General features: G+C 41.2%; 1 protein-coding gene across 1 annotated transcript; it reads right to left on the bottom strand.

Annotated features, from left to right (window-relative positions):
• Positions 1-6,892: 6,892 nt before the first annotated feature.
• Positions 6,893-13,629, bottom strand: kcna2b (potassium voltage-gated channel, shaker-related subfamily, member 2b). Its single transcript, XM_004558855.2, has 3 exons — positions 13,364-13,629; positions 12,470-12,616; positions 6,893-11,771 (listed from the first exon to the last, which is right to left on the bottom strand). Exon 3 carries the CDS (start codon positions 11,665-11,667, stop codon positions 10,174-10,176), a length of 1,494 nt encoding a protein of 497 aa, XP_004558912.1. The 5' UTR covers positions 11,668-11,771; positions 12,470-12,616; positions 13,364-13,629; the 3' UTR covers positions 6,893-10,173.
• Positions 13,630-14,000: the final 371 nt, after the last annotated feature.

Genomic DNA, 14,000 nt, shown 5'->3' with positions numbered 1-14,000 from the left:
TCACCAGAGTGTCCAGCTTCATGCCGACCACAGAGCCAGCCTTCCTGATCAGTTTCTCCAGCCTGCATGAGTCCTTCTTTGCTGTGCTGCTCCCCCAGCACACCACAGCATAGAAAAGTACTCCAGCAACCACCGACTGGTAAAACATCCTCAGGAGCTTCCTGCAGATGTTAAAAGACCTCAGCCTCCTGAGGAAGTACAGTCGGCTTTGGGCTTTTTTATACAGGTGCTCTGTGTTGCATGACCAGTCCAGTTTATTGTCCACCCACAGCCCGAGGTACTTGTACTTGTTACATGGTTAAGATCAACTGCTCAAACTGAAGTTGAGCATCTAAATAGGGAAGAAAGGTAATTTATGTGACTGAGTATTTTAGAAACTGCTGATCTGCTGGTTTAGGTTTTTCAGGTATTGGTAAAAAAAAAGTGAGAGAATATCCAGTGAGCGACAATTCTCTGGGCAAAAATGCCTTGTTGATGTCAGAGGTCAGAGGAGAATGGACAGACTGCTCCAAGCTCATAGGAAGGTAATGGTAACACCAGTGCTGTTGCCAGTTCTGTGAGCTAAGGAGAGGAAACTGAGGCTATAATTCACACAAACTCACCAAAAATGAACAGTAAAAGCTTGGATATAGGCTGCATGATTTGATTAGTCTCCATCTCTGCCTTAGATTTGAGATGGTAGAGTCAGAATTTGGTGTAAACAACATGAAAGAACACATCCAACCTGTCTTGTGTCTGCAGTTCAGGCTGACAATGGTGTTTTAATGGTGTGTGGGATATTTTCTTGTCACACTTTGGGCCGAGGATTTCACCCTAGGAAAATTTCACTAGAAATTTTGGCATGAGGGTGCCATGAATATCAAATTTAGTGGCAAAATGAAAGCCACGTTTTTACACATATGCTGGTGTTACATGCTGTAATATGCAAGAAGGTCCTGAGTTCAATTCCCCCATCAGTTTGCATGTTCTCCCCGTGTTTGCATGGGCTCTCCCCGGGTACTCCGGGTACCTCCCACAGTCCAAAGACATGCAGTTAGTGGGGATAGGTGAATTGATCAATCTAAATTGCCCATAGGTGTGAATGTGAGTGCGAATGGTTGTCTGTCTTTGTGTGTTAGCCCTGCGATGACTGGCGACCTGTCTAGGGTGTACATGACAGCTGGGACCCCCCACGACCCTGAAAAGGATAAGTGGAAGTGAATGGATAGTTAAAATACACCAAATGCAGTAAAATGGTAAATGGCCTGTATTTGTATAGCGCTTTACTTGGTCCCTAAGGACCCCAAAGCGCTTTACACATTCAGTCATCCCCCAATTAACACACACATTCACACACTGATGATGGCAGCTACACTGTAGCCACAGCCACCCAGTAAGTATACACATGTGACATATAATACATACAGAAATAATTAAATTGTTGCTTAAAGTTACACAAAATGCAGAAATCTGCACTTTCATGAAACACTTTTCACCAAAAATTGAAAACTGTTTTTTTTTCCTGATTTATTGGGTTAAGTTACAGCTTTTACTGTAAAAAACACAAACATGTTCACTCAATTATTTTCATAACTTGAAATGCAAGTTGTAGAAATTATATTGAATGTTAATTGAAGCTAGGCTCAAAGTGTTAATGCTAGCTTATTTTAATAAACAACATTGTCATATGCAAAACTAGTGTAGCACAAGACATTATTTTAGGTGGCACATGCCACCCCATGCCACCCCTGTAGATCCGCCCCTGACTTTGGGCTCCTTAGCACCAGCAGCTTTTTTGTTCAAACAACAAAGCCTCGAACAAGATAACATGCTATGTAACAAAGTTTAAATCATCTCAAGCTGCCTTTTTGAGCATGGCAGTGAGTTCACTTTACTCAGACGACATCAACGGTCCCCAGATCTCAACCCAATAGATCACCTTTGAGACGTGATGTGGTTCCAGCACCTTGGCTGGCAAGCTGTACCTAAAAAGGTGGCCGGTGAGTATTCATATTTCCTGAGGTGTCTCTTCCTGCCAGTTCAAATTGTCTTGAGTGGACTGTTGTACTGAAATAACACTTAACAAATAAAATAAATCAGACATTGAATTAAATATGTGAGTAATGTTTTAAGGTGGAATTCCCACTTACTCTTTTATTTCCGGGAACCCATTTTACAGAGCAGCCGTTTAGACAATAAAAGCATAAAGCAGGTGTTACTAATTAAACCAATGAACATTCTGCTCCATTTAGATGCAGACCCCAGATTAATGTGAAGCACCTGGGTTTATGTGGTTTTTCATTGGAAAACAGTTCTACTGCAGGTTCACTGAAGCCCCATCTTGCATATTGAATGAGCCACTCAGGTCAAAAAGATACTCCTGCTGATTGAATAAGATATACTGACTGCAGAGCTGAATCCTAATGTCTAATCATCAGTGTTTAAATAGATGTGGCTGGCACAGATACTTTCACAGGCTGACCTCTGGACCAGCGAACAGCCTCAGGCTGGGGAGGGGAAGCCACTGTCTGGGATCAACACAGTCACGTGAGGTTGATATCCCTGTAAGGATGAAGGCTGCCCCCTGTAGGCTACTAGTGGGACTGCTCTTTGGGAAACCGTACGCATTTATTTGTATGTAACAGCAGTTTAACCTGTTACGACACCATTCACACAGTATATTTATTCATGATGATGTCATTTTGATCACAACAGCATAAATTTTGATCATAACACATTTCCCACCATACATGTGTCCGTTTGCTTCTCCCCTACACTAGTTTCTTATCTGTTTATTTAAGAAAAGAAATGAAAAGTTGTTTCAGAGTCATTTATGAATAAAATGTATGTTTGTAATACATTGTATGCTTTTATTTTATTGTAATTTCCCCACTTTGAATGATTTTGTAATCTTTTTCAATGTCTCCCAGACCTAGAAGTGAGAGTAGCAGTGCAGAAGTGATAAAGAAAACAGACAGCTGGGCCACCTCCCTTTTGGATACAAATCATTGAAAACCACAGTTAATTAGGACATTTAAGGAAACAGTACAAATATGATAAACCCAAAGAGAAACATTACAACCCCAAATTCGTCATTTAAGTTGCCAAAAATAGCTTCTCCTGATCCTTTCCCAAAGATAAACCCTGTCTATTTTCCCATAGGCATTGTTGAGTCAGTGGCCTATGCATTTTTTTGCTAAATGGACTTAGATTAGCAGACTGGCCACAGTTAGGTTATGTAACGATCTCATCTACATCTTTCTAAATCTGAAGTGAAGAGAGCAGATATCCATTTTGACTATTCACTAAGTGTAATCTTGTCCTAATTTCAGTGTTATGTAGCCTACATTTGCAAATACTTAGGATATGCCCTCAGATTTATGCTGCATCATTCAGCAATGTATAATTTACCTCACTACTCTGTTTGAAGACTGGACTTACTCCAACATATAAACATGTATCTCATAGTTTTCTTACTGCTATCCAGACAACACAGGCACACATCCATCTGTCCATTTTCTTAACTTTTTTTTAAAAATTATTATTATTCAAAGCCATATGGGACTTGGAGGCTATCCCAATTATCATAAGGAAAGATGTAGGTTACCCCCTGGACAGGTCGCCTGTCGATCATGGGGCCATTTCTGGATAAGTCTGTTTTAACAATCTCAGTTCATACTCATGAGCATTGCTCTCTTCTTATGGGAATCCTGCGCTACATGTCTCAGCAGGCCTGAGCTACTGGGCTTCTCTCATTCATTCACACTTCTATTTCCCCTCCCAAAGCTGTTACTATCAACTCTTATTTCATTCGTGTGACAAAAATAACTCAGACAAAGCAGGGCAAGCCAACTACAAAGACAACACTTATGAGACAATGGGATGTGATAGGAAAACATAGGGAAAAAGAGGATTTCATGTCTGTTGTATCTAATATTATTAAAATAATTTATCATGAGATGAATAAGTTGTTTGACACCCTAACTGATATCTTCAATGTGCTACATCCTTAAATGATGAGGTTTTAAATCCTTATTTTCTGTTTGAGGCAGATTAGTGATGGAAGAATTACTCAGATATTAGTTGATTGATGCACAAATGTGCATAAAGAACAAAGGAGCACTAACCAAATCTCTTAATGTGTGTTTGATGGAAATATGGCAGCACATGCATATCTGAAATTTTCTGTTTGCAGTGTTGTAAGAGTGGAATGGAACAAAAGATACAGACAGAAAATAATTTATTCACTGACACAAAGTTGAATCTGTGAGAAGGTTGAAAAAAAGCTGCAGAAAGACAGAAATAAAAGAACAAGAAAGAAAAAGAAGTCCAGAAAGGGGACAGGACATGATTGTTGAGCTTAGGAATTATTAATGGAAGTAGGATATATTAAGACTCTAATACTGTGCTGAATCTCAAATGTGAGCAATGACTGGTTGGAGGACAAGAGGAAGTAGATATAATTTGCTCCCCCGACTTACTGGCAGATACACAAAACCAAAAAAACATTTCTCAAATCGACATAAGTACTAAAAAAATATGTGTATGTATGTATCAGTTTCTTGGCACTGCATTATTATTCTTATTATTCTTATTTTTATTATTATTATTATTCTTAGTAGTAGTAGTAGTCGTATTTCTGATCTTATTTTCTGCTGCTGGTGCTTTTTCATTCTTAAAAGGGATACAAGCTGGTCCAGCCTCCTATTTTTTCACATTAGTTTTGGGAAATGTCTGTCTTCTATGCATTAACCTAAAACAGAGAAAGTAATAAAATCATTCCATCAAATAAATAAAATAAGATATTGGTTCAGTTAACACTGTCATTCCACCTTGTCGACACCAGGGGGCAGATGAAAATAACGCATGAAGGAGGCATACAGTTAAGCAGCCCACTCCAGTCTGTCAGACAGACTAATAGAAAGCCGCACAGCTGATGAACGAAAGGCACTTCAGTCGGGTTCAGTTCATGTATCAAACCCAAGAATGTTGATGTGCGTCCCAACTTTGAAACAATCTCACTGCCTGCAAATTTCACACTTGAGGAAATCATGAAAACAGCAGGATTTGCAGATGCTATGCTCTATTAGTCAAACAAGGTTAAAAAGGAAAGTAAAAGTATCAGTTTGTTGTCTGAAGTAGTGACCAGTCTCACTGTGTTCCTATTATGTGGAAATATGACATAATGGAACATGAAGCCCTGAGTGAATGTGTCTTTTATCCCAGAATGCTCGATCATCATATCAGCGTTTTGTATCCTGGATTAAATTAGTCTTAGATATCTGAGTGTGTTCTCAGTGGCTTGTGTTTTATTGGTGTGTGGGTGGGGACATTTACTGGAAAAGATGAGGATGGAGAACTGAAAGAAAGATCAAAACCACCACCTGGGGGATTACACAAAGTATTAATGTAATGAGGTTTGTGAGTATGTGTGTCTATAAATAAAGATATAGAGATAAACTAAACAATGACCTTATAATCAAGCTCTGGTTGGAGAGGTAGTGGAGGAATCCAACACTACAGATGGACAGATGAAAGACAGACGGAGCTCAGTAAGACAGGGAAGTTAGAACATTAGCAGTTGAGTCTTTGTTTCGCCGCAATCACGTGTCTCTGTTATGTGGATCGATTTATTAATGGGTGTCAAAGCAAGTCAGCTGCAACAATTAAAGAGAATACTGAAGATTAACAGGTCACTGGAAGCAAAGGTATATCGTGAAAGCTGGCTATAGATTTTATGTCAAAGCTATAAATAACATCAGGTCATCTAAAGCACAGACAGGCTGTCAGCCATCCACCATCGAATATCTGGCATATTAATTAACCTTTTTATAGGTTTATGTATTTATCTTTGTCTTCCTTACCCAATATGATTATGGAGTGTTCACATAACACAGTCCTCTAGCTGTTTAAATCATAAACCTGTGAACAGAAAAAAGAAAACCTAGTGTTATTAAAACGGGGTCTTTCACCATCCATACAGGACTGATGAAAAAGGAAACTCCCCTCCTCCACACACATGAATGTAAAGATGCACTCAGGCTATTAAGAGGGCTGCATGTTCGGGCATAAATCAGCTCACAGTACATCAGGGAAATATGTCCTGCACATGAGACACTCTCTTGGCCTAATAGATATTACCTCATACAGCATAAAAGCAAATGCACTTATGTCAATCAAAATGACTAGCTCTACAAAAACATATTGGTAATATTGTGAACGAATGTCACTACTTTTCAAGGCCACTAAATCAAGAGTAATTAAAATTGCCCCAAAGCGTCACTAAAGACAAGAGACAATAACCCTGCAGGGAGGAGGAACCACTAGTGGGCAATATGACTGGAATATTGACAAGTGAGCAAGGCGACGTGAGGAGAAAAAAACCAGGTACAAGGGGGAGAGCCAAATGGTTCTGATTCAGAGAAATGTTTGCACTTGTCCCACTCTGATGAATTACAAGTCGAGGGCCTTTTGCTCTCTCTCGCTCACTCCCCTCCTTGCTGGTTTTATAAATAGGCCACTTTGCTTTCTCAGTAATCCACAGAGAGCACAAGATTCACTTAAGGCGAAAAGCGGGACACGAAACCATTTAGGTGGTGAGGGTTGATACACCTTATGTAATGGACATGAGAGCAGATGCTCCAGTAGCGGTTCCCTACGCTCTGTTACAGCTTTTTCCTTTTTGTTTTGTTTTCTTTCTCACACAAAATGATGTCACAGCCGATTTCACTATCGTTTCTGTGACAGCTGCTTATAGGACACCACGGTGTGAATCCACATGAGAAAAACACAACAGTAGCTGCATGTTAGCATAAATATATTCTTGATGTTATCAATGAGACCAGTATAATTCATAATAACTTTATAATATACATTTATTTTAAATAATGAAAGTATCTCTGAATAGATATTTTCTGTTTTTAGTTTATGTTCATAGGACATGATAAGGACAGACATTCAAATCCATATTTCTTTGGGTGTAATAATATACAGCTTGATTCTTAGTTCCTTCTTTTGCATACAATAGCAGATAAAACAATCCTTGTACATATAGTGAGCATAGACAGCTGTAAGTATAGACAACAACACAGTCAATGAGCTGAGGATTATCTTATATTTCATTCACACACGTTTTTGCCTGTCAAACAGTTGAAGAAGACAGAGCAGAGCGACTGGTGTTCTGAGAGTAACTTTGTACTGAGACAGGATTTATTTGACCAAGCTCTGCATCAAACCTCAGTCCATCCACTTCTGAGGCTCAAAGGCAGCTAATTAATACAAAAACAGAGTGAAAAACAACAGGATTTTATCATTTCTGACAAAGCAAATCAGTTTCATGGATTTTCTATTACGCAGGAACCTACACATGGCAGAGTCTGGTTCTAAAGCATTAGGTACTTGACGACATAATCAAAGCAGCTCTAACTCTTAGATACATTTACATGGCTACAGTTGTGCAAACCCCACAATCGGCAGGTTTAGGTCCGTTGTGGCAGCGAAGTCTGTCACAGAAATGCGTCTGTCCATAAGATTACATCTCTCGGGTAAGCATCTGTGTACACTGTCTGTATGTTTTAAAATGCCCAGTGTTTGTATGAATGTGTGTCCGTGTACAAGTCCACTCGTGTTGTGCAGTACAGCAAAGCCGTGTTATCCATGACTTAGATCCTGATGTGCCACGCTGTTGGTTCCTCTGAGAGTTTGTTGTCATTTCAGGTGTTGTATGCTTGCTAAGAAGAGCAGCAAAGACAGCGTCCAGCCTAAGCCTGAAGTGACATATATACGTAGGTGTTCCTGTACACAGGAGCAGCTCATAGTAATGCAAATACACATAAGAAAAATACAAGGGAGAAAATTGCGGCAGTGTTGTCTCACTTGAATGATCATACTTCCCTTCACAGACTTTGCTCTACTTCCTTATATTTTAAGTCTTCAGTAACTTGCCTTTGCAGACACTGTAGCTTATCTCACAGGTCCACACGCACTTGTGGACATCATCACAACGGAGTGTTTCCTTTCAGTTTGCTTTGTTTAATATACTATGTGCATGTGTTTAATATATGCAGTACATAGGCTGTAAACACTGTGCTAACGCTGAGCACCATTGTCATTCTAGCCTGGAAACAAGGGGAGCAGCATTTGAGAGCAGTGACGTCAGCTTGTGTCTCTGAAAGCTCTACGTTTCTCTCACAGTCTCTTTGTGTCTGAGTCTATTTCTCTCTCATAAGCTCTCTCACCCACAAAATATTACACACCGAGGTTGATGGACCTATATGTTAGAGATGGCAGCACTCAGACAGATCCTTGGAGCATTACAAATACACTTGGGTGAGCAAAAACTCTGACTGATCAGCTATGAAACTCAGTGCATCCACTGAGCTGGCAGCAGACGGTGCGCTTTCACGATACATAGATACTAGGTCATGACTGCAACAGACTATAACGAATAGAAAAGTGAAGAGTTTGGGATGTTGTTAGCATCCACAGGGCGGATCATAGTGTGATATCTTTCATCTCCTATGCTGGAGGTAGCTAATAAGCTGCCACATGAACACACTACCCTCTCTAACTTAGAACTTTCCATGTATGTAATTAAGTACGTTTTCCTTTCTTTATTGTCAAATATTACTTATATTAATGCATGCACCAATGATTACTTTTGAGGACATGCAGCTCTGCAAAATCAGAACTGCAAAAGTTTTGGTTAGTTAAATATGTTGGGCCAGGGGAATGATTTCTGAAATGGGTGCAGAAACGGAAAACAATGCATACAAAATTAACAAAAGAAAATTGATGTCTTTTACAAACCAAGATCCAATTTAGCAGGTGGTTGCACATAACAACTTTCAGAGGAAAACAAATGTTCCCTTTTCATGTCTGCCTTAGATGGAGGCCATTAAAGGATAACGCTGTGAAGCAGCTTGATTAGGTCAGATTACTCTGTTTTAACAGCTAACTGCTTAAGACGTCGTAAGCAGACTTGCAGTAAACTCAAATGCTGGCACTAAAGCTGAAGCTTAAAAATGACATATATACATTTCAGTTGATCATGAGACCTAAGCTGTGTTGATATATGCAACAGAATGTCAGCAATTTGCCCACAAAATCATTGTATCTATTCCTACACACATGGAATGCTTTGAAGTCAAGAACAGCAACGTTTATTTTGGGCAGTGATGTCAAGCTGAACACGTTTAACTGCGTGTCTAAGGTTACAGCAAAGAGGCTGGAAACTCACCCAGAACACTAAAAGAGTATTTCATTCAACATTAAGGCCATGAAAATATATGTAATAAGACCACGTTGATCATAAATTAATTATATTAAAAACACTCATTAGTAGAATACGTTAAGACATTCACTCTGTTCAGTGTTCTGCTGTTCACCTGCTAATCTGCACTAATTAGAGGCAAGAAAAGGCTTCGAGTGGAGAGAGTCACGCACCCTGCATAGACATTGTAAATCATTTTGAACTTCATCAAGAAGAAATGGCAGGAAAAGAATGTGGTGTACAGAATTACAGCAAAGCACTCATTTAGGCTGTTGGTGTCTACCTGTCTCTGCTAGCTTGTACTAGACAAGATGTAGCAAGGGAATGAATACTAGTGCACATGGCCACCAGCATATTGGTGCTGCACTCTCGTTCTTTCTTTCTTAATTCGGTGTTCCCTCGAGAGAACAGCTGTGATCTGGTTGAAATGATCTTTCTGTGTATCTGGACCTTGGCAGTTAGAGCAGCAGATTGAAGCTGCCCATGAATGCTGATCGAGTGGCCTGTTTTATAAGTTATGACACGTCTGTAATATTGTTGGAATATTGTTATCATGCATCCTTTGTGCAGCAATTAGAGAAAGAAGATAAAAAAAATTTGTGGTCCTTTTATATTGTTATTATTGATTATTATGGTTAGGCTACAATTTTGCTACTGTTGGAGGCAGGATAACTACTTTCACAGGTAAGACTAACTCCATGCAAACACTAACAATGTCGTGAATACGACAGCTGACAGTTCTATAGTATGAACATGATGTGGGAGAGGATGTGGTCTTCTCTACTGACCCTTTCTCCACGTTAATCTCACTGATCTGCTCTGTACTCCTATACTGGGCCCCATACATTTATCAGTATGCGGACCTTTAGCTTCCCACTACAGTTATTGTAGATCCCAGCAGAAGTAAATCATCCGAGCTCGCATTATACATCTGTACGCATCTTGGTGATGTTTACATAGTTAGTGTTGGCCAGGGTGCAGTTTCCTGTTTTCCTGGCCTCTGATCTGAAGTCCTCCATACTGTGGTTCACTGCCTCTTGGATTTCCACATAGTCAGACTTACTGAGAGTGGATCCACTGCCGCTCCGACCGCTCTTCTTCAGCTCGTCAGCTGAGCTGGCTTTAGGCACACTTGGCATATTCAGATACTGTGCCTGCTCCTCACCTTCTGTCTCTCTGTGGTAGAAGTAGTTGAAGTTTGATACAATGACCGGTACAGGCAGTGCAATAGTCAGCACACCGGCAATTGCACAGAGAGACCCCACAATCTTCCCCCCAATAGTTGTTGGGACCATGTCTCCGTAGCCTACGGTTGTCATGGAAACCACTGCCCACCAAAAGGCCTCGGGGATGCTGCTGAACTGAGAAACTGGCTCGTCTGCTTCTGCAAAGTAGACCGCACTAGAGAAGAGGATGACACCAATGAACAGGAAGAAGATGAGGAGGCCCAGCTCACGCATGCTGGCCTTCAGTGTCTGCCCTAAGATCTGGAGTCCCTTGGAATGACGTGAGAGTTTGAAGATACGAAATACCCTAACTAGACGGATGACACGGAGAATAGCCAACGACATGGCTTGCTGGCCTGCCTGGCCATCCTCTGGCCGCTCTGCTAGTTCTGTGCCGAGGGTGATGAAGTACGGGATGATTGCCACAATATCAATGATGTTCATGATGTTGCCAAAAAATCCAGTTTTGCTGGGACAGGCGAAGAACCTAACTAGGAACTCAAAAGAGAACCAGATGATGCAAAGCGTCTCAACAATGAAGAAAGGATCTGTAAAATAAAAGCTTGCAGATGGAGTGGTGGTGTTGTATGTGGACTGGAGTGAGTTATACATCTCATCTTCGTTTCGATTAAGTGGCAGTGTCTCCAGACAGAAACTGACAATAGAGATAAGAATCACCATGACAGAGATTATGGCAATGATGCGAGCTGGTCCTGAGCTCTCTGGATATTCAAACAGAAGCCACACTTGTCTCTGGAACTCGTTTTCTGGCAGAGGCCGCTCCTCCTCCCTTATAAAACCTTCATCCTCCCTGAAGATTTCCATAGCCTCTTCACCCAATTCATAAAACCGGATCTCCTCAGAAAAAATGTCAAGAGTCACGTTAACAGGCCGGCGCAGTCTCCCTCCAGACTGGTAATAATACAGAATAGCGTCAAAACTTGGTCGATTCCGATCAAAGAAGTATTCATTCCGGAGCGGATCAAAATACCTCATCCTTTTTTTAGGATCACCTAGCAGTGTCTCTGGAAACTGGGAAAGTGTCTTCAGCTGTGTCTCAAAGCGCAAGCCTGAGATGTTAATGACAACCCTCTCGCAGCATTCATGATCCGGATCCGAGTCGTAATGGTCATGAGACTGACCTGGATGTGCTGCTGCTTCATCCGCAGGGTCGCTGGTAGCGACCGTCATGATGGAAGAAGATGGGACCTGCAGCTTTCAGACCGGGCGGGGCCACGCTGGGCCACAAGTAGGTAAAGTCTCCACACACTTGTACAGTCAGGCAGATTTGCCTGCTAAAAGGAACAGACAGAAAGCAGAGGTAGGTTTAATATTAATGTGATCAGCACATGCTTCACGCTCTACTTTTTATGGGACTTTAAACGAATAACTTGTTCAGAAACTTGTATTCACTGGCAAACATTTATGATCCACTTATTTTGTCAATTCTTAAACCAAACATTTTTCAGCTGCTGTTATTTCCCAGAAAGGCCATGTTACTTCAAAGCCTTGAAAGCAGAGCATTTGAAAATAACAAGTTGGTGGGGGCAGAACCATTTGCGAGCGCTGGCTCCATTGTGTCTGTGTATTAGGTTATGAGTTCTCCCTCATATGAGCACACTGCAGGATCAATATGCAGGCTAGTAATACAGTATCCACTCTCACAGGGTGCAATTACAACCAACAAATCTGATTATGAGCTCAGTGCTCCACAGTCTCTGAGATGAGCTTCCTCTATAAATCTGGTGTTACCAGCATTTCCTACCAATGCTGAAAAAAAATCTTACCTAATTTAATAAACTTCGTAGTTTTTTCAGTAGAGAAGATTTTGGGAGATTTGTCAATTCACGTGTTTGACATAACACACATCTGTTCTGTTCATTAGCAGCTGCACAAAAGCAACGGTGGTCCACAAAAAAAACCCAAAAAACTTGTTTCAGCTTTTGATTTTTAAAATAAGGTCTGAAAAAATCAATCAATCAAAAGCCCCTACCTGCTACTTTTCACAGGCACGTATTGGGCTTGTTTACAGTCTCTGTCCTCTGCTGGTAAATCTTAAGCAGAGTGCCCGGTCCTGAGTCACTCCCCTCGGTCCAAGCAGCTCCTTCCTGTCACTCATATATCATCCGAAGCTCTGGCGCTGCAGCAAGGCGGCAGTGGGAATGGGAGAGGGGACAAGGTGTGAGGATGCAGGAGTTACCTCCATCGCTTCAGTGACCAGCGGGCACATGCCGAGATGCAGCTACGCTACAGGCTGAAGCTGGTCGGGGACGACGGTGGGGGCAAGTGGTTTGCACTTAAACACACTTAAAATCCTGACATTAGTTAAATTTAACATGACACTGCCGTCGCCCAAAACAAAAACAACGACAGCCTTGATGCCTGGCATCAGTGAAGAAAAGATACTGTGAAAGCCGCCGAGGAGATTTAAGAAATAACGCGGAATCACCTGTTTGATTCCTAAGTTGTTTAAAAAAATGTTACTTTTTAATTATTTCAACGTAAATATCACCATCCTTTTTTTCGGATGGGGAAAATCCATATGACTACACCAGTGATGCACATCACTAAGAAACAGAATGCATTCACAACTCCATGGATGAAACCAACCCTCTGATGGCGAAATAAACTATTGCTAATAAATGTGAGTCCAAGCAGCCAAGTTCATGCATTTTCAGACATTAAATGGAAATGTTGTAGTTGACTGCAAGCGCGAGTTAGTTTGGAGGGGCAGGTGCCAGACATGCTCAAGCCATTTGCAGCCCTATCCTGTGCGGATCATGGAAATCCACAACAGTCTCCATGCACTAAACAAAGCAGCATAGCATTATCTGTCCGAGTACAGGCAGCATTATTTCAGATAGGCTAATGGCATGCAGGAATTCACCGCGATTGTCTTGTTGTTGTGCAGACGCATGTAGCCTATTAATGTTTTGTTAAATCCAGTTTTTCTCTTCTCAAAAGGTGTCTTGAGGTCGTTCGTCTATTTCTTCATATGTGCCCTTCTTCCCCTATTTGACTAATCAGTCCAGCGGCTGTGTCATCTCATCACGTCTAACTGTTTTTGAGCTGCCGGCTCTTCCCGTGTTTCTCATATTTCACCATAATTCACCATAGTAGAGATGCGTGGGCTGCAGTTAGGCATTGCAGCGCATACTAAAAGCTTCTTGTGCGCCTCGCCCCATCCCTTTGCGCTCCCCACCCCCCGACACTCCTGTCCTCACTCTTCCACATTAAAGAGGAAGCATCGCCCACTAGAGAGTGGAAGCGTTTCTAAGCAAAACACGCGCTGCTCAGAAGAGATTAAGGGGAAGAAGAAGAAGAAAAAAACCCTTAGAGGCAGAGAATGTCCGAAAAAATTTGAGCGATAAAATGTTGTTAATGACTTGGCTTCTGTTGTGTTTCCGATGTGGATATATATCCACATAACAAATTAGAATTGGGCTAAAGAGAGGCACAAAAACACCGTGAACAACAGTGAGGGAGAATTGTAGGGGAAATTACACGTTTAAACAGCTAATGCA

Source organism: Maylandia zebra, linkage group LG20, assembly GCF_041146795.1.
Source record: "Maylandia zebra isolate NMK-2024a linkage group LG20, Mzebra_GT3a, whole genome shotgun sequence".
NCBI classification, from domain to species: Eukaryota; Metazoa; Chordata; class Actinopteri; order Cichliformes; family Cichlidae; genus Maylandia; species Maylandia zebra.
Note: the sequence above shows the minus strand (reverse complement) of the source record. Positions and strands in the feature narration are given on the sequence as shown.